The sequence below is a fragment of the Ricinus communis genome, chromosome 10, assembly GCF_019578655.1.
Source record: "Ricinus communis isolate WT05 ecotype wild-type chromosome 10, ASM1957865v1, whole genome shotgun sequence".
Lineage (NCBI taxonomy): Eukaryota > Viridiplantae > Streptophyta > Magnoliopsida > Malpighiales > Euphorbiaceae > Ricinus > Ricinus communis.
This window is the reverse complement of record NC_063265.1, coordinates 7,127,734-7,147,365: the sequence shown is the minus strand read 5'-3', so window position 1 is coordinate 7,147,365 and position 19,632 is coordinate 7,127,734. Positions and strand designations below refer to the sequence as shown.

Genomic DNA, 19,632 nt, shown 5'->3' with positions numbered 1-19,632 from the left:
TGAATAAAAGGACGTGTGAAGCTGGCTTAGACAGAGTCATACAATAGAACTGTTGGGTTTTTTTTTTTTTTTTTCTTTCTTTGTTTTTTTTGACCCACGAAGAAAGCCCAACCATTGAGCATATTAAAGTCTTATTTAGACTTTCTATTTTGGGAGCATATTATTATAAAAACGTCTAGGGCTAGGGTTTTTTTTTACCAAGACTTCATATATTAAAAGAAAAGAGAGAGGTGAAGAGAGGAGAATACACAGCAGTAGGAAAAGTTCCGTTTCCGTAGATTGAACCGTTGGATCGTCGTGATTTTTGGACAGCAGCTACACAGCATCTGGGCCAATATTTTGGACGGTGGAGATCGGTTTTTGAGGTCCGGAGGTCGGGTTTCGTTGGTCTGGACAGTAGCTAATTTTCTGGTGATATATTTCTTATCTTGGCTCTATTTTGATTCCATACACCTTGATGTGCTTACTTCCAAGGATATGATGATTTTGTATGCCTCTAGTATTATCTAGAGAAGACTTTGTATTGCTCCTTTGATGATGATAGTGGATTTAAGCGGCCAAAATGGTCCCGTGGTTTTTCCCTAGTTTATAGGTTTTCCACGCTAAAATCTCGGTGTCTTTGTGTTGTTGTGTGCTTACTATTTTAGCTCAATATCTTGGTGCATAGCAGTGATATTGTGTGTGTTCTAATTGCATTAAGAACATCCTATTTGTTTGCATCCTCGGGGTTCATTCAAGTTGGGAAAGTTTAGACAAACAGAGATTAATTCCGGCATTTATTTGTTTCTGGTTGTTTTTCCCATCAAATTGGTATCAGAGCCTGGTTCTTCTATATTGGGTTAAACTTGTTTGAATGATGGAAGCTAACACAAGTAGGATGATTAATTTGAATGGTTCTAATTATCATATTTGGAAAGGCAAGATGGAAGACCTACTTTATGTGAAGGATTATTATTTGCACTGTGTTTAATCGATAAACCCGAGAGTAAAACAGATGCGAGTGGAATATTTTGCATAGACAGTTTGTGGGTATATTCGTCAATGGGTTGATGATAATGTTTTGAACCATATCGGTGAGAGACTCATGCTCGCACTTTGTGGAACAAGCTTGAACAGTTGTATGCTAGAAAGACCGGAAACAATAAATTGTTCTTAATAAAACAGGATGATGAGCTTGAAATACCATGATGGAACTCCACATCGATCATTTGAATTCTTTTCAGGGAATCATAAATCAACTTGCAGGAATGGGTATCAAGTTTGAAGATGAGATACAAGGCTTGTGGCTCCTGGGCACTTTACCTGGGACTCGTGGGAAACTTTTAGGACATCATTGTCCAACTCTGCAGCAGATGGTATTATCACCATGGAATTAGCTAAAGGCGGTGTTTTAAATGAAGAGATGAGAAGAAAGTCACAAGGTTCCTCTTCACATTCCGATGTCTTAGTTCTGAAAGCGGGGGAGAAGTCGGAGTAGAGGTCCAGTGTAACAAAAGGGAAGCATCAAGTAAATCCAAAGGAAAGTTTGCTGATTTTGAATGCTATCATTGTGGTAGAAAAGGGCACACAATACAGTTCTGCAGGCAATTGAAAAGGAGAAGAAGAAGAGCGATTACAGTAATCAAAAGAATCATAAGAAAGATGAGGATGGTAATGGCAATGCTGAAGTTAACATTACTACCGATGAGTTCCTTATTTGTTTTGATCTTGATATGATCAATATTGCACATGATGATTCGAGTTTGGGTTGTTGATAGTGGTGCTACATGTCATGTAACATCACAGAGGGATTTTATTCATCTTATACTCCAGGTAACTTTGGTAATGTTAGGATGGGTAATAATGGACTATCAAAGATTGCAGGCATCCGAGATATTTGTTTGAAGTTTGACAACGGGATAGAGTTGGTTTTACATAATGTAAAACATGTTCCAGATATGAGACTTAATTTGATCTCCGCGGGCCTACTTGATGACGATGGTTACAGCAACAAATTTGGTAATGGAATATGGAAACTCACTTGTGGTTCTTTGATCGTGGCTAGAGGTAAAAGATGCTCAAAGTTGTACATGACACATCCGAAGATCTTCGAGGATAGGGTCAATCTTTGTGGTGAATACTGACATGACTGATTTATGGCATAAGAGACTTGGTCACATGAGTGAAAAGGGGATGTCTCTTTTGTTGAAGAGAAATGTGTTACCGGGTGTGCATGATATTCATCTAAAGAAGTGTTCTCACTGTTTGGCAGGTAAACAGAACAGGGTTTCCTTTAAGAGCCATCCTCCTTCCAGGAAGGAGAGTATACTTGATCTGGTGCACTCTGATGTTTGTGGTCCTATGAAGACTAGGACACTTGGTGGTTGCTCCTACTTTGTCACATTCATTGATGATCACTCCAGAAAGGTATGGGTTTATACCTTGAAATCTAAAGATCAAGTATTTGAAGTGTTTAAGCAGTTTCATGCCTCGGTTGAGAGACAGACTGGAAAGAAGCTTAAGTGTATTCGGACAGATAATGGAGGTGAATACATTGGCCCATTTGATGCTTATTGTAGAGATCATGGTATTCGACATCAAAAGAGTCCTCCCAAGACACCACAGTTGAACGGAGTAGCAGGCGGATGAGCGAACTTTGATGGAGCGTGTCGGGATGTTTGTTGTCACATGCGGTACGCCAAGTTCATTCGGGGAGAAGCTTTGAATACGGTACATGTTATTAATCTAACTCCTTGTGTTCCTTTGTCTTTTGATGTACCCTGGCGAGGGTTTGGAGTGGCAAAGATGTTTCTTACGGTCACTTAAGGGTCTTTGGATGCAAAGCTTTTGTGCACATTCCTAAAGATGAAAGATCAAAGCTTGATGTGAAGTCAAGACCATGTATTTTCTTGGGTTATGGCCAAGATGAGTTTGGTTACAGATTATATGATCCTGTCCACAAGAAACTTATTCGAAGCCGAGATGTTGTGTTTGTTGAAGATCAGACCTTGAAAGATGTTGAGAAGAAAGAGACAGTTCCTCAACATAATGATGATATTACTGATTTGGATCCAGTGCCTCCTTAGCATGTAGAACCACCTCTTGACGATGATGTTCAGAATGATGAACAACATGATACTGATGATATTGATGCTCCAGAACAGCCAGAGGTGGATGAAGAATTTCATTCAGAGATACCGGTACGAGACGTGCCACCATTTGTCCCACTTAGGCGGTCTACAAGAGATCGTCATCCTTCCACTCGTTTTTCGGCCTAATGAGTATGTCTTACTCACCGATGGGGAGAGCCTGAGTATTATGCAGAGGCCATGGAAGATGAGCACAAAAGGGAGTGGGTTGAAGCCATGCAAGATGAGATGAATTCCTTACATGAGAATAATACTTTTGAGTTGGTGAAGTTGCCTAAAGGCAAGAGAGCTTTGAAGAACAAGTGGGTCTACAAAGTGAAGATCGAAGAGCACACCGCACAACCTAGGTACAAGGCTAGATTGGTGGTCAAAGGGTTCAGTCAGGAGAAAGGGTATTGACTTTGATGAGATTTTCTCTCCGGTCGTGAAGATGGGATCTATTCGTGTTGTTCTTGGTTTGGCGGCCGACCTTGATCTTGAGGTTGAACAGGATGGATGTCAAAACAGCTTTTCTTCATGGTGACTTGGATAAAGAAATCTACATGGAGCAACTTTGAAGGTTTTCAGGTTAAGGGAAAAGAAGGCTATGTGTGTAGACTTGAAAAGAGTCTTTATGGGTTGAAGCAAGCACCAAGAGTGGTACAAGAAGTTTGAGTCAGTTATGGGGAGCAAAATTACCAAAAGACTACTTTAGACCATTGTGTTTTCTTCCGGAGGTTTGGTGATGATGATTTCATCATTTTATTGTTATATGTTGATGACATGTTAATTGTTGGCAAGAATGCGGAAAGAATTACTCGGTGAAGATACAATTGAGCAAGTCTTTTGCTATGAAAGACTTGGGGCCAGTAAAACATATTCTTGGCATTCGGATAACTCGAGATAGAGCTTTGAAAAAGCTACACATGTCACAGGAGCAATACATCGAGAAGGTGCTTGTGATTCAACATGGATAAAGCTAAAGAGGTTAGTTCTCCTCTTACTACTAACTTCAGGTTTACAGATAAAGATTGTCCATCTTCTGAGAAGAAGATTGAAGAGATGGATAGAGTCCCTTATGCCTCAACTGTAGGGAGCTTGATGTATGCTATGGTGTGCACACGACCTGATATTGCTCATGCAGTAGGTGTTGTTAGTCGTTTTCTGTCAAATCCAGGGTAAGAAGCATTGGGAAGCAGTGAAGTGGATTCTCAGATATCTACGTGGTACTTCCAAATTAGGTATAACATTTGGAAATGGAAAGCCGATACTTGTTGGTTATACTGATTCTGATATGGCAGGAAATAAGGACAACATGAAATCCACTTCTGGATATTTGATGACTTTTGCGGGGGGAGGCCGTGTCATGGCAATCGAGATCGCAAAAGTGTGTGGTTTTATCCACCACCGGTATGTGGCTGCAAGGCGTGTAAGGAGCTATTATGGCTCAAAAGATTTATGCAAGAGATTGGCTTTGTGCAACAGCGCTACGTGGTTCTTTGTGATAATCAAAGTACTATTCACCTTGCTAAAAATTCTATGTTTCACAAACGAACCAAGCATATTGATGTGAGGTATCATTGGATTAGAGATGCACTTGAAGATAAACTATTTGAACTTGATAAAGTTCATACTGATGATAATGGTGCCGATATGTTGACAAAGGTTCTAGCAAGGGAAAAGTTGAAGGTATGTTGCTCCATCGCCGGTATGGCGAACTCTTCCTCATAAGTCAAAAAGGGGGAGATTTGTTGGGTTTTTTTTTTTTCTTTCTTTGTTTTTTTTTGACCCATGAGGAAAGCCCAACCATTGAGCATATTAAAGTCTTATTTAGACTTTCTATTTTGGGAGCATATTATTATAAAAACGTCTAGGGCTAGGGTTTTTTTTTACCAAGACTTCATATATTAAAAGAAAAGAGAGAGGTGAAGAGAGGAGAATACACAGCAGCAGAAAAGTTCCGTTTCCCGTAGATTGAACCGTTGGATCGTCGTGATTTTTGGACAGCAGCTACACAGCATCTGGGCCAATATTTTGGACGGTGGAGATCGGTTTTTGAGGTCCGGAGGTCGGGTTTCGTTGGTCTGGACAGTAGCTAATTTTCTGGTGATATATTTCTTATCTTGGCTCTATTTTGATTCCATACACCTTGATGTGCTTACTTCCAAGGATATGATGATTTTGTATGCCTCTAGTATTATCTAGAGAAGACTTTGTATTGCTCCTTTGATGATGATAGTGGATTTAAGCGGTCAAAATGGTCCCGTGGTTTTTCCCTAGTTTATAGGTTTTTCACGCTAAAATTTCGGTGTCTTTGTGTTGTTGTGTGCTTACTGTTTTAGCTCAATATCTTGGTGCATAGCAGTGATATTGTGTGTGTTCTAATTGCATTAAGAACATCCTATTTGTTTGCATCCTCGGGGTTCATTCAAGTTGGGAAAGTTTAGACAAACAGAGATTAATTCCGCATTTATTTGTTTACCGTTTGTGGCTGTTTTTCCCATCAAGAACCAACCAGGATCCTAGATCTTAACAATTCTGCTGACCAAGTGAACTTAATTAAAAGTTCCAAATTTGCCTAATCGGCTGCGTTCCAACATAAATCTATTCTCTATCTATAAATGGAAGTCAGTTCCCAACTAGATAAGATATTGGTTTTTTTTTTTTTTTTTGAAAGAACTGGATAAAACACTGTTCGCGCAAAGTAGTCTTATCTAATCTCTCTTATATTTAATATATTTTATGAATTAAAAAACTATTAAACACAAAAATATTAGTTTTATTTATGAACAACAAAAATTATATAAAATGTATAAAATTGATGTGTTCAAGCAAAGCACATATATAAACTTTAAAACTAAAAGATGACTATATAAGAAAAAATATAAGCTAAAAAATTTAATTTTCAATCTAACAAGTGATCTCAACACAAAAAATCATGCTCTAAAATAATTTCACAAAAATTGAACTTCTCTTATAGGTAATACTTTTTTTTTTTTTTATAGTTTTGGTGGCACAAATGTAAAAATAATAATAATAATAGTTCTTATAGTATTTGATAAATCAGAATATTATATGCTTAGCCATGTAATATTTTATAATTATTTTTTTATTTTGAACAATATCACATGAATATATAGAAAATTCCATTCAAGAACATAATATAGTTAAGATTTAATATTTTTTTATAGCTTGCATTTAAATTAGATTAATAGAAAAAAACTAAATATTTATTAATATTTTTAGATTTATATTAATCAGTCAGTTTAATATTTTAATTTTTAATTAAATTTAATAATATTTAAATTTTATCTTTTAATATAAAAATATTTTTTACTTTCAATCTAATTAATATATAATAAAATTTTATTTTTTGTATAATTAAATCTTTTATCTATAATATATACGTAAACATATTAAACAAAAATATATATCAAAAAGAATTAATATGTATTAAAAGAAACTTAGATACATATTAAGTTATATGAAAAGTATAAGTGATAAACTAAATGATAAAAGGATAAATATCCATGTTACCAAAAAAAATGGACTAACTCTTGTTCGAGAATTATTATACATAAGAAGATACAGCATCAATCAATAAAAAGAAAAAAGGAAAAAAGCAATTACCTTGTCTAGAACACCCAAAATTTTAGCAAGCCCTAATGATATTATTATCAAACTACTGAAATTTTCAGTTAAAAAATAATAACAAAAATACCCTTGTTCCTAATATCAAAATTCCACAACTACCATTGTCGTGGTCCATTGTATACAAATTGGAACACAAGTCATGAATTGGGGAAAATACAGTCTGCATAACAAACCTCTAAAATGCACTCAACACCATAAAACACAGTCTAATTACATCGTTAAGTGTGGCAACGGTAATTAAACGAAACAATTAAGGGCATTTTAGAAAAATAAAGCTTAGCACCACGTGACACGTCATCCGCTCTCTCCTTCTCCTGTATATATATATATATGAGGTAGCATTTGTCTCCCTGACATGTATATCTCTCGCTCTCCAATTCTCTCGTTGCCAAAATCCTGCATTTTAGCGAATACAATACCAAATAAAAATCTATTAAATCAGAGCAGACAGAATTTTGTTAAAAGCAATGCAGAGATTTATAGCGAGAAGGGTATTATCGGAAACCAAATCATTCCCGTCATCTCGCTGCTTCTTTTCTCAGCTTGCACAGAAAGAATCATCATCATCTGTTCATGAAAATGAGGTTTTTATCCCAAAAATGCCACCTTTTGATTACTCTCCTCCGCCGTACACCGGTCCCTCCGCCGCCGAGATCATAGCCAAGCGTAAAGAGTTTCTTAGCCCTTCCATATTCCATTTCTACGACAAGCCTGTGAGTTTAAAATCCTAGCTACGCTAATTACTAGTTTAACAATCAGAATCGTGTGTTTAACGTTATTAAAATAAAATATTTCTACGTTTCCTTTGTTATTTCACTTGGAAAGAAAAGAAAAGATTTACTTTTTGTGTAAGATCCAATTTGCTTTTTATTAATCATGGAATCTTGTTATCATATAAAAGATCACACGGACCGTTGGATCTAAAAGTGATGATGTGTCACCTGGAATATTCTTTTTGATTGGCAGCTGAACGTGGTGGATGGGAAGATGCAGTATTTATTTGACGAGAACGGGCGTAGATACGTTGATGCTTTTGGAGGGATTGCGACGGTGTGTTGCGGTCACTGCCATCCTGAGGTTGTGGACTCAATAGTCAAACAAATCAACCGCATACAACACTCTACTGTACTTTACCTTAATCATGCCATCTCTGATTTCGCTGAGGCCTTGGCCTCTAAAATGCCTGGCAATCTCAAGGTATACTAAAATACTTATTTATGTGATAGAATAGGCTAATTTAAAGATTTATTATGGGTGTGTTAATATTTTTTTTTTTTTTGGTTAGGTTGTCTTTTTTACAAATTCAGGGACTGAAGCGAATGAGTTGGCTATGATGATAGCCAGATTATATACAGGTTGTAATGATATAATATCGTTGAGAAATGCGTATCATGGGAATGCTTCAGGGACAATGGGTGCTACTGCACAATCTAATTGGAAATTCAATGTTATTCAGGTGCTTTATTATTCTTATTTCCTGCCTTCTTGTTAATTACGGTGTCTATTTCCTTGAATGCAAATAATAAAAATGTGAAAAATGCTAAACTAAGCAATAGGAATTGTCACCATAAGTGGTGGATTAGCAAAACTTTAAATTATTTTATATAATTGAAATTTTGCGGTTAGGTGATTGATTGTGACACCATTGGACACCTGATGCCCAGCATGGGCATCATCTTCCTTTTCCACTGATTATTATTATTTATTCACTTTCATTTCAGTGCATGATATGATATGATGTCAATAGTGGAAATGAGAAGGGGAAAATAATTTTCTCTTATGAGTGACACTTGTGAATACATAGGGACACGTCTTATAATCCATCTTTTTCCTATGAATGGTCCCCCTAACTTTATCGGTCCCAACAAACTCCGCTCAGTAGTATCAAAGCAATTAAAGCAAAATATTATAAACAATGCTGTTTTATTATGACGCTTGATGCCTTACATCGGACGATTTTTTGTCAGCAAGTAATACTGAAGATATGGACCTTTGATTTGCATTGTGCATCACTAAGCATGAAAACAGCTTAAGCATATTATATGAGAAACTCATTTGCTATCAAAGTTAAAAGCCCGGGGTGGCTGTCGATACTCTTTTGGCGTGTCATAGATTGTTTTTAACAATGTAGGAACAAAATATTATTACCTGCTGCTCTTCTAAGATCGAAAGTCCCTCTTCTTAATTTGAATTATAGCTGTAAACCTCAATTTAGACGACTCCTTTTTCTTCTCTCGGATTCACTTTCCTCGTGTTCTAAAGATTGTTAAATAAATATTCTTGTTCTTTTGGCTCACTGGCAGAGTGGAATTCATCATGCCTTGAACCCAGACCCATATAGAGGTGTGTTTGGTTCAGATGGAGAGAAGTATGCAAGAGACGTCCAAGAGATTATTGACTTTGGAACTACTGGCCATGTTGCTGGATTTATATCTGAAGCTATACAGGTAATCATGGTCCTCGTAGATCATATATTTCCCTTGAATTAACCTCTTTTTGAACGCATGCTTTTGTCCACATGTATGTATATGCATTCTAATAGGCATTACTTTCTTATATATGGTAGGGAGTGGGCGGGATTGTAGAATTGGCCCCAGGTTACTTGCCTGCCGCTTATAACAGTATTAGAAAAGCTGGAGGTGTTTGTATAGCGGATGAGGTTCAGTCTGGTTTTGCTCGCACAGGAAGTCATTTCTGGGGATTTGAAACTCAGGGTGTTGTTCCTGACATAGTGACAATGGCAAAGGTTAGTTTTCTTTTCTTCATTCTGTGATTCCGGAGGTATCTTGAATTCTTTCTTTGCCAAATGAGTACAAATGTTCCTTACGCATATTCGCCAAGAATAGAAAGCTGGATTTGGAGTTGACAATTTTTACATCATTGACAATTATGTAGGGTATTGGGAATGGTATTCCTCTTGGTGCTGTGGTGACAACTCCAGAGATTGCTGAAGTATTAACTCGCCGCAGTTACTTCAACACATTTGGGGGCAATCCTGTATGTACTGCTGCTGGGCTTGCTGTTCTGAGAGTGATTGAGAAAGAAAATCTTCAGGAAAATGCATCAATTGTGGGGTCCCACCTGAAAAACAGACTAAATGAGCTCAAAGATAAATATGAAAGTAATTCAACTGCCTGACTCTTATCATTTGGAACTTGTTTATGCATTATAATTCAGCTTATTTTATCTTGTACTCGTGTCAAAGTAATGGTTGAATTTCTGCTTAGAAGAGTCGCTGACTGTATTATAACTGATTTGCTTAGTTATTGGAGATGTGAGGGGAAAAGGATTGATGCTGGGAGTTGAACTAGTAACTGACCGCCAACAGAAAACTCCTGCAAAGGCTGAAACTTTACATATAATGGACCAGATGAAAGGTCTGTATTTCATATGGTCTAGCTATGTTTTAAGGTAACTTCCGGTTTTAATACACTTGTTTTTGTTGCAGAAATTGGCGTCTTGGTTGGAAAAGGTGGATTCTATGGAAATGTGTTTAGAATTACACCTCCCCTCTGTTTCACTAAACAAGATGCAGGTATATAATTCTTCTCCTATGCTGATTATCAAATCAATTCTATCGTTAATAAATTCCATAGCAACCATACCGTTACCAACTACGTGCACTTGAATCCTGTGGTTGCAGATTTCCTTGTCGATGCAATGGACTACACAATGTCAAAGATGTGAAGCCTTTATATTGAATATAGATAAAGCTGTCTGCCTGCTGATCATTCACAAATCGGCAGAGCTATTTCTGTATCATTTCATGTCAATAGCAAGTGCATTATGAAAATATAAATAGGTCTCTCTACGAATCCCTGTAATAAAAGGGATGAGTCAACATCTCGTTGTCTCTTGCTGAAACCTGTTTCTGGGGTCTACATTATCTTTGACCATTTATGTTTTCCTTTGGACCGTGTGGCAATCTTATGAATGACGCTACAATCTCATTGGGTCTCCTCCAAATTTTTATTGTTTTCTTTGGCTTTACAGAAGAACTGCAATCAGATTGGCCCTGCAAACCTGGGTAAAATGTAAACATCACAATGCTTTTCTTCAAGAGTATTTAGAATGTTAGAATAGAAGTACGGGTGATCGGATCTGTGTGGCTGTGCCATTGCATTGGTCAGCTCCTGTCTCATCACCCTTACTGTATGAACTGCATAAAACATGAAGTTAAAATTACTGTACTTTCATTATTATGAACACATTGATTGATGAATAACTGAGTCCAGCGATGTTATATTATATTGAGATTGGATTTTGTTTGCTATCTGCTTGTGATTAGCCAGTTTTCAGCTTGAAATTTTCATAGGGCGGCATTACAAACCGATGGAATTGAATTACTGTTGTTTTTCTTCTTATTATTGCTAATTAGTTCTTGGTTCATATAAACAGGTCCATCAAAACTGACTTAATTTTCTCTCTGCCGGCAGAACAGCACAATGCTGATTTAAAGAAACCACAAAAGATAAACAATGCTCACTACCAATAATCTAAAAGTAGTAGACACATTATCAGAATTATGATTGCAAGTGAAGCCAGCCTGCTTAGCTAGTATTATTAGAATCTGCCTGCCCTAATTCAAGTTTGTTCCCAGTCCAGATAGAGTTACGTGCATCAAATTTAGCACCCGATCCATTCCAGTTTCGAACTTCTTTAGATATTATACAGACCAAGTGATTACAAGGAAATTAACCAGTAGAAAAAGAGATTGCATATGGACCAAAAAAAGCAATAGAGGTTGAAAGGCATGATTTGTGAAGGACATACCAAAAAGAACAAAAGAAGACGATGACAATACATTAATGTTTTCAGCTGATAAATGCTCCAAAAACACTTCTCTCCAGTACGACAGTCCAGTTTCTTTGCAGTAGATACTTGCAGCTCCAGATTCTTTGGGGGGATTAACTAAATTTTAAAGCTGAGAATCTTTTGACACTCTCAATTCTCAAATAATACAAGCATGAAGACGAGCAAAATGGCTAACCACCCCGTCTTCCAAGCATGGAGTGTGTTAACTCGATTTATCAATACAAAGCTGTGTTAACCAACCAAAAAATTAGAAGTAGGGCTGACTCAGTGTAAATTATTTATACATATGTATCACTCTGCTTTAACGGAGAATTTCATCTTGTACGACGATGCAAGCAAGGAGGAAGAATCAGAAGCAGCTAGATTGACGAGAATAAAAGGAATTGAAGACCTAATTGTTTGAACCACAAACATGTTTTGGTATTTACAAACACTTAACTAATTGTGACATATCATTTTAAGGGTTTATACGAGGATATTTACAGAGATCAAATTGCAGCATAAACTAAAATTAAAACAATCAGGAAAAATAATCAAGACACTGCTCGTATGTCCCAAATGACGTAGGTACGCGGTTCATTTTCTGAAAAGCCTTTTTCGGACAGGAGCCACAAGTTTCAACACAGTCCAAGACATGACCGGTATTCCTTCAAGCACCATCACCATGCATTCAAGACTCATTTTAACTCCAGTTTTAGATAGAAATGCAAGAACTTGACACAACCTAGAGCACAGCTATATTTCAAGAACGGTCGTGTACTGTGTGAGATTCCAAAATAAAATATAGTACTTCTTTTAGACATTTAAGAGATCAGAACACTGGTTATATAACTTCATTTACTGCTAATCAATTCTCCTAGTTCAATTCTCTTAGAAAACCTTTTTTTCATTCTAAGTACCAATGTATTATTGTTTTGTACAAGACCATAAATCTTAGGGAGAGATGTAAATAAGGTTAATGTTGAAACCTCTTGATTTTTATTTCTTTTTTCTCTTTTCCCCTTTGCTTTTCAAATTTCTCAATTTATCTTTTGGTACTTTTGAAATTGGACTAATGTTTTACTGTGCATCCAATAAGCTGGAAGAACATAATGAAATACAATAAAACAAATAATAACCTACATAGCCAGTATTGCACCCAAACAATAAAATGATTTCCACATAGCCCGAGTGTTTACCAAACATCTATCCATCACATTCTACTATTTGCTGTGTGTAATACACTCATTTCAGGCAAGTCTACTCCAATGGAGTGAACTAATAATACAAAAACTAACACCATGTTTGGATGGATTTTCTTCAAGGTCTTTAAAGATTTTATAGAGTTTTTAAATCTCCAATTCCAGCTAGGAAGAAAGTTTCGATTATGAGGTGAGATTTTTGAAAGTTTTTAAAAATTTTCAAAATCAAATTAGTGGTTTAAGGAGATTATAGTTAAAAACCTTACTTTATCTTACCCTTTTTTTTTGCCAAATATAGTGTAAACTGAAAGAGATTTGGATAAATGTTTCATTAAATCTTTGATGGAGACTCATCTATAAGAGTCATCCCATTCCAATAACTCGCCTTATAACAAGAAAGCATAGCGAGTTCTAAACATTGTAAATACCATTATCACCATTTCTTTAGAATATAAAGCTCGTGTCTCTCCTCTTTTTATGCACCATTATCTACCATCTATGCGAGGATTAATTCTTATAGGATTATTTCTTAGACAATTCCTATAAATAGAGGAATATCTCTTTGTAATATTATTTTATAATGTGTTATAAATTTTTTAAGTCCTATAAGAAAATCTTTTTCTATATAATAATATTTTTATATATATATTTTTAAAAAATAAATGTTATGTTATGTTTTGTTTTACTATATTGTTGTTTATCTCTTCAATCTTATTTGTACAAAATGATAAGATACTAACGTATCTTATCTATGGTTACTATCATTTCACTAACAAGATTAAGTATTAAATAAAAAAGAAAAATTAGTACTCGAACCTCTATTAAGTTATAATCTCCTTATCGTATAAGATTTTACTGTACTAAGGAACACTCCAAACCTCTATTAAGTTATACTTATAGTTTCAAGTATATGGCTATAAAATTTTATTATAACCGAAGGATACTACAAATCTCTATTAAGTAACGATCTCCTTATAGTCATAAATTTTATTTCGTTTTGAGTATATGCCTATAAAATTTTACTATAATAAGAGACACTTCAAATGTAATGCTATTATCATCATTCAAACACTATTACGGGATTGACGTGAGGGGGTAGGGATGGCTATATTTCTTGGAGCGTATTAACCTTACTCAAATACTAGCATCAGAGTGGTTCCCACGCTTAAACCTTATGAATTGTAGGTCCTAGTTATCCTGTAGCCACTTGGAACTCTTGTCTCGCCGCATTTTCTAGGTGACACCAATATTGATCCATCCTAAAATGGGAACCTTCAACTAATTATAATTCCCCTTTGTTTGATCAACTCCTCAGGGATAATACATTTATAAATGAAGTATTTTCGTGGGCTATATGTATATAATACTTGGAGTGGGTGATTCAAATTAGGCAAAGAACACTATGACTGTTAATTCAAATAAGGCAATAAAAATATGACTGCATTATGAATTTATAAGCACATATGAGATTTTATAGTTACTATATCACAAAACAAATAAATCCGAGATTCATGTTTGCTAAGAGTTTCTTTTCCCGTCCATTGATTAGTTTCTGGCCATAAATAGAAGTCGATCTTTATATCCAATCAAGAATCAGTTGAGAATAAGAAGGAAGATGTTTGTATTTTGCAATCTGAGCCTCACTAAGAGGTGTGGTACCAGATTTAAAATTTTGCTACTCAAGTAGATTAAATAACTTGAAGCATTCTTGATTGACCTTTGGTCCATTTCGTTCCATCTTGTTTTTAAAGAATCAATTTTACTAAAAAAAAAACACAATTAATACAAATTTACCTAACATAACAAATAGTGCATAATTAATGATCTTATTATATAATCATCGGAAAAAATACAAAAAAAAATAAAAATTAATTATTAATTCATGATACACGATGAGAACTGCATCATACAGACAGGAAACAGCATACATATATGTAAATGTTATAGTGGGTGTAAATGGAGTATATGGTTAGCGATCATGCCGAGCAGCCATGGGAGAGTAGTACCTGGGGTTAATAGATGCAGTGGTGGATTGGCGGAAATGCAAGCTATTAGAATGAGAATAAAATCTGATAGCTGATACCAAAATTGATAATACGTCTACCAATAAGTAAGCAAGTTCATCAAACATGCTTCTACTTTTCCTCATAAGCACGCTTATCAATACTGATACTGATTCCTTAAGCATACCCATTTTCTTCTTCTTCTTCTTCAAGATTCAGCGTTGCAATATGTCAAACCTCATCAGGTGCTAAATAGCCAAATGGGGTCATTTATTATTGTTGCAACAAAAGGGAAGCTGCAAGCAGCTATGAATATAAATAATAGTCAAACTTGTAGTTACTTAATTACCCTTTTCTATTATAGCTTATCACTACCATACTAAAACATTCTTCCGCTTGGAAAAGAAAAGCAAAAACCACTCTCTTGTTTGTTTATTTAGGACCCAAAATCAATTTATTGTATAATAAATGGGATATTGTTTTATTTTATCAAAATCCCTTTACAAGTGTATTGTCTGACTATACAAAAAAATATTAAGTTATACAATAACTTTATATAAAATCCTACGATAAATTGGTTGAGAGTTTTTGGGTAAAAAACCATTAACTACTCATTCACATAGATTATTTATCTCCAATCAGACTTCATATGTTTAGTCTTTTGTATCTTTGAAAAGGAAGGAATGCGAAGAGCATAAATTTTCTTAGTTCAGTAATTTTGAGATTTGTTTGCTTGTACTGTAATATATTATAAAAATATTATAATGACATACATCATGACTTCTTAATCATGAAAAATGATTATACAGAAAGCAATTTAAAATAAACTAAAAAAGAAACCTGACAATTTAAATAATAAAGTCCTAATAATATATACGAAGGTTTTAAAAGAAATCAAGAAACACAAATTTGATGTGTTTCCGAAAGGTAATATTGGTGAAATATTGAAACTATGGAGGCTAGGGAATTTGTAAAGATAAATAGGGGTAGTTAAGTAATTGTGGTATTATAGTAATACGAGGCAGACACATGTTAAAATAGAAATGAAGACATAATGTGGTCATCTATATTAGATGAAATAACTGTTCAAGCCTTATTACATCTCAATCACTATACTTTTGGCTTAAAAATGTCGACACCCCATAATTTTAATTGCATTATCATTTCTATCTATAAGCAATTCATTTTTGTCAGAATTTATTTCTAGTAAAACCATTGAATAATATTATATAATTTGGATGTACATTCTTATCTTTTTCTTCCTAATGATCTTATATATACCCTAATTAAAATTAAAATAATTTTAATTAAAATTTCATCAAGGGATCATCATCACTCATAACATGCAAGTATTGAAAAAGAAAAAGATTATGAATATAATATATAATATATTTATATATAAGTCTAGATATATCTTTTTAGAAAGTTCAAAATATTTTCAATATTTTTCTACCAATTCTATTTTTTTTTTTTTTTGGAAATTAATCATTTGCCCAATTGTTAGGTAAAAATTAGATTTTTGACCTAATTTTTATGCATACAAGCTCAATGCCATATAAGGCTTTTACAAGCTCAAAAAAGAAGATTTCTTTTTACTTTAGAAATTTGGAATAAGAAACTTTTTTAAAATATAAAACATATATCTAACACCCTAATCCTAATGCTCTTTCATATAACTTCAAACATATATCTAACACTTTAAACATTTTTCATTTATATTTTGATCCGTCCACCAAAAAACCTAATGTGCCCTTCAAATTGAATCTTTTTCTTCTTAGGAATTCGAAGGAGATTTCAAGGATGTTCTTCAAGGGAATGAACAAAATGAGCTAGAGGTTTGTTTGGAAAGTATTACGAGGATAGGCTCTGTTTGATTTCTTTTTCCCACTTTTTCCTTTCAATTTATAATAATTCTGGTTGTATTTGGATAATCAATTCATTATGATTGTAAGTCAGACTTTTCTTTGCGTTTTTAAAGTTGAGGGAAACACAATTGTATTTTCTTTTAATGGTGTAGGTTTTTTCCTTCTTTCATAAATGATTATCATTGTTAATTACAATCCGTAAAACTTATACTAGAGAGTGTACCACGATCTCTTAAAGCTCAAATTAGAGGTTATTATAAAAAAAAAAAAAAAAGTCATGTACTAAGCTGACTTCAAAAGTTAAAAAGAGTGGCATTGTGCCCGAGCAAAAAATTTGAGGGCAAACTTGGACATTATTCTATTTGTTGTGTTTCCTCCGTTCTCCCTCTTTCCTTAGTTTTCTGCTTCTGTTTTAGAATGCAATAAGGTTCAATTTGGCCCCTGAACTTATTGTTATAGTCCAAATCACCCTTTTCTACTTTTTTAGTCATGTTAGCCTAAAATTTAGCATAAATTATTCCTTTTTGGAAATGAAAGAGAGTGAGATAAACTTACTTTGTTTTATTAAGAAAATAGTTCTTTGAATTTTATTAATAAAAATAGTTAAGCATTAAATCAAAAACAAAATAACAAAATACCTCTTTTTTATTATTTTCCTAGTAAACAAATAAATACTACCCACTCAACTTCCAATGAAATCCTACTAAAGCAAACAAAAAAAGAATCAAATCGAATTCCTACACAAAATAAGGAAAATCAAATCCATAGCAGTGGGCAACTTTGAGGCAGAAAAGGAATGTTTGTAGTGGCGGTAGTAGGAGATGATGACGGTTGAGGCGACGTTAGATGAGAATAACAATGGCCATTGAAGCGATGTTGGATGAGGGCGATTAAAGCGACATTGGACGATGACAAGCCCAAAACAGTGTTGGACGATGGCAAGCCTTTCATTTGATGTACTATTTGTATAAGTAAGATGTTCTAAACAATGCCTCAATTTTTTAGTTTGAATTTCTTAATGGTGGTGTTTCTTTATCTAGATGGTTTTGTTGTTGCTTGAGTGTTATTATTGTTCTTGTTAATGGTAATCATTCATGCTTACTATAACTATTATTATCAGGGCAGTGACAATGTTGATGGCGGTGCTGGAGTTAATGTGATGTTGATATAATAATTTATATGAATATAATTATTAGATATATTAAATTTAATTTAATAAATTAATTAATATTTTATTATTGCATTCGTGCACTTATCCTGGAAAGTGCAATACACTCCAATTTTCATCCAGAAAAGGGTTAGAATTAACTAAATATGCCAAGTTTTTGGGTTTACAGTGGTCAAAAGAAATGGCAAAATGGATGATTTGAACATCAGAAACTAGTAAGGGGTTAAATTGAACCTTATTACTTTAAGAATCTTTCCTCATGGAGAGCAGCTGACATTTTTGTTATGCCTTTGTCTGACGTCTTTTGAAGTTGCACTTTTCAGTTGATATCCTCAGTAAGCCCTTCTTTTTTCTGAAGGTAAAGGATACTTGGTTCGAGATTGAAATGTATGAAATATTGTCGCTCTAACATTTCCATTTTCCTTTAAGAAACTCAAGTAACGCTTTTATTAGTGAAACTGCCCTCTATAGACTCATATATATAAGTTATCATAACCCTCCGTTAACATTAAGTTTCATGCTTGAAATTAACCAATCAGTCACAGTCAAAAAGACTGGATCGAGGTATCAACTGTTTACGAGTGAGATTAACCATCCAACTTTACTAATCAATTAGAGAGAAAACGCAGATGAAAGAAGCCGCTTCTAACAAGAAAGACAATTTTACCCAAGATGCCCCTACTGGGACCTGCTTTTTGCTGAAAGCAACAATAAATGTCAAATCCAAATGCGTCTTTGGACAAAAATATCTTCTCATTTTACAGCGACCCAATTAATGAAAACCCTTTTGGTGGTATCAAAGATGCCAGTAAATTAGAAGCTGCCTAAAGAAAACTAACAAAGAGCAATTAAGAAAAACTAGTAACCAACGGTCAAGTACATCCGATGGTTCATCTTAATGTCAAAACTCTGAATGGTAGTTCATATTATATGCTAATAGGTTCACTATTGTAATAATTTTAGAATCGAAAAAAACTAATCGTTTATCTACTCGTCGCACGACTGTTATTATTATATCATTATAAAATCAAATTTATAAATAAAATTTAATAAAATTCTTAATATTTAATATATTTGTTCATTATATTTTAAAAATAATAGTAAATTAAATATTTTTAATTGTACTTAATTTGTTAATATTTTAAGATTTTATTAGTGTACTAATATACAATTATTTTAAAAATATTTATTAATTAATTATGATATTATATGAATTAATACTATCAATGTAATTGATACTATTATTTTTTAAGATTAAAAATTATTAAAACTTAATATATTATTAAATATAATATTAAAAATATTATTTAAAATATTATTTTCTATATTAGAATTATTATCTAATAACAAAACTAATTTATTATTTAATATACTATTTTATTAGAATAGATTTAATATCATTATCTGATTAAAAAACTATTTATTAGTTAATATAATATTAAAAAATAATTAATATGCTACTATCTCTTAAGATAGATAGTATCATTATCCGATTAGATAATTATTTATTAATTAATATAATATTAAAATATAATTAATATCTTATCTCTTAGAATTAGAAACAATATTTAATTAGAAATGTAATTTATTAATCAATAAAATAATAAAAATTTTATAAAATTACACATAAATTTAAATCACATATGTTAAAAATAATATACATATAAAAAAAAATTAGGATTCAGATTTTAAATATATATAATATTTACCAATTTAAAGCTTTAAAACATATATGTAAGTCCCGCTTTAAATTAATTTTAAAAAAAATATGTTATGATAATATTTTATATTACTATAGTATTATTTTATCTTGTCAATTTTATTCATATAATATAACAA

General features: G+C 33.4%; 1 protein-coding gene and 1 long non-coding RNA gene across 2 annotated transcripts; one reads left to right on the top strand and one right to left on the bottom strand.

Annotated features, from left to right (window-relative positions):
- Positions 1 to 7,149: 7,149 nt before the first annotated feature.
- Positions 7,150 to 11,015, top strand: LOC8269354 (alanine--glyoxylate aminotransferase 2 homolog 3, mitochondrial). The gene is made up of 9 exons (XM_002531267.4): positions 7,150 to 7,474; positions 7,728 to 7,958; positions 8,047 to 8,217; positions 9,065 to 9,208; positions 9,328 to 9,507; positions 9,657 to 9,882; positions 10,025 to 10,138; positions 10,210 to 10,296; positions 10,405 to 11,015. The coding sequence occupies exons 1-9, from the start codon at positions 7,229 to 7,231 to the stop codon at positions 10,446 to 10,448; spliced, it is 1,443 nt and encodes a 480-aa protein (XP_002531313.1). The 5' UTR covers positions 7,150 to 7,228; the 3' UTR covers positions 10,449 to 11,015.
- Positions 10,861 to 15,111, bottom strand: LOC125368641. The gene is made up of 2 exons (XR_007214343.1): positions 14,764 to 15,111; positions 10,861 to 11,802 (listed from the first exon to the last, which is right to left on the bottom strand). It is a non-coding gene; the product is annotated as an uncharacterized LOC125368641 (long non-coding RNA).
- Between the last annotated feature and the right edge of the window lie 4,521 nt (positions 15,112 to 19,632).

Excerpts from the sequence above, each read along its gene's own strand:
- LOC8269354 (XM_002531267.4), top strand. The coding sequence starts at position 7,229 with ATGCAGAGATTTATAGCGAGAAGGGTATTATCGGAAACCAAATCATTC. Across the intron at positions 7,959-8,046 it reads AAATGCCTGGCAATCTCAAG|GTTGTCTTTTTTACAAATTC; the intron begins GTATACTAAAAT and ends TTTTTTGGTTAG. Across the intron at positions 8,218-9,064 it reads GGAAATTCAATGTTATTCAG|AGTGGAATTCATCATGCCTT; the intron begins GTGCTTTATTAT and ends GCTCACTGGCAG.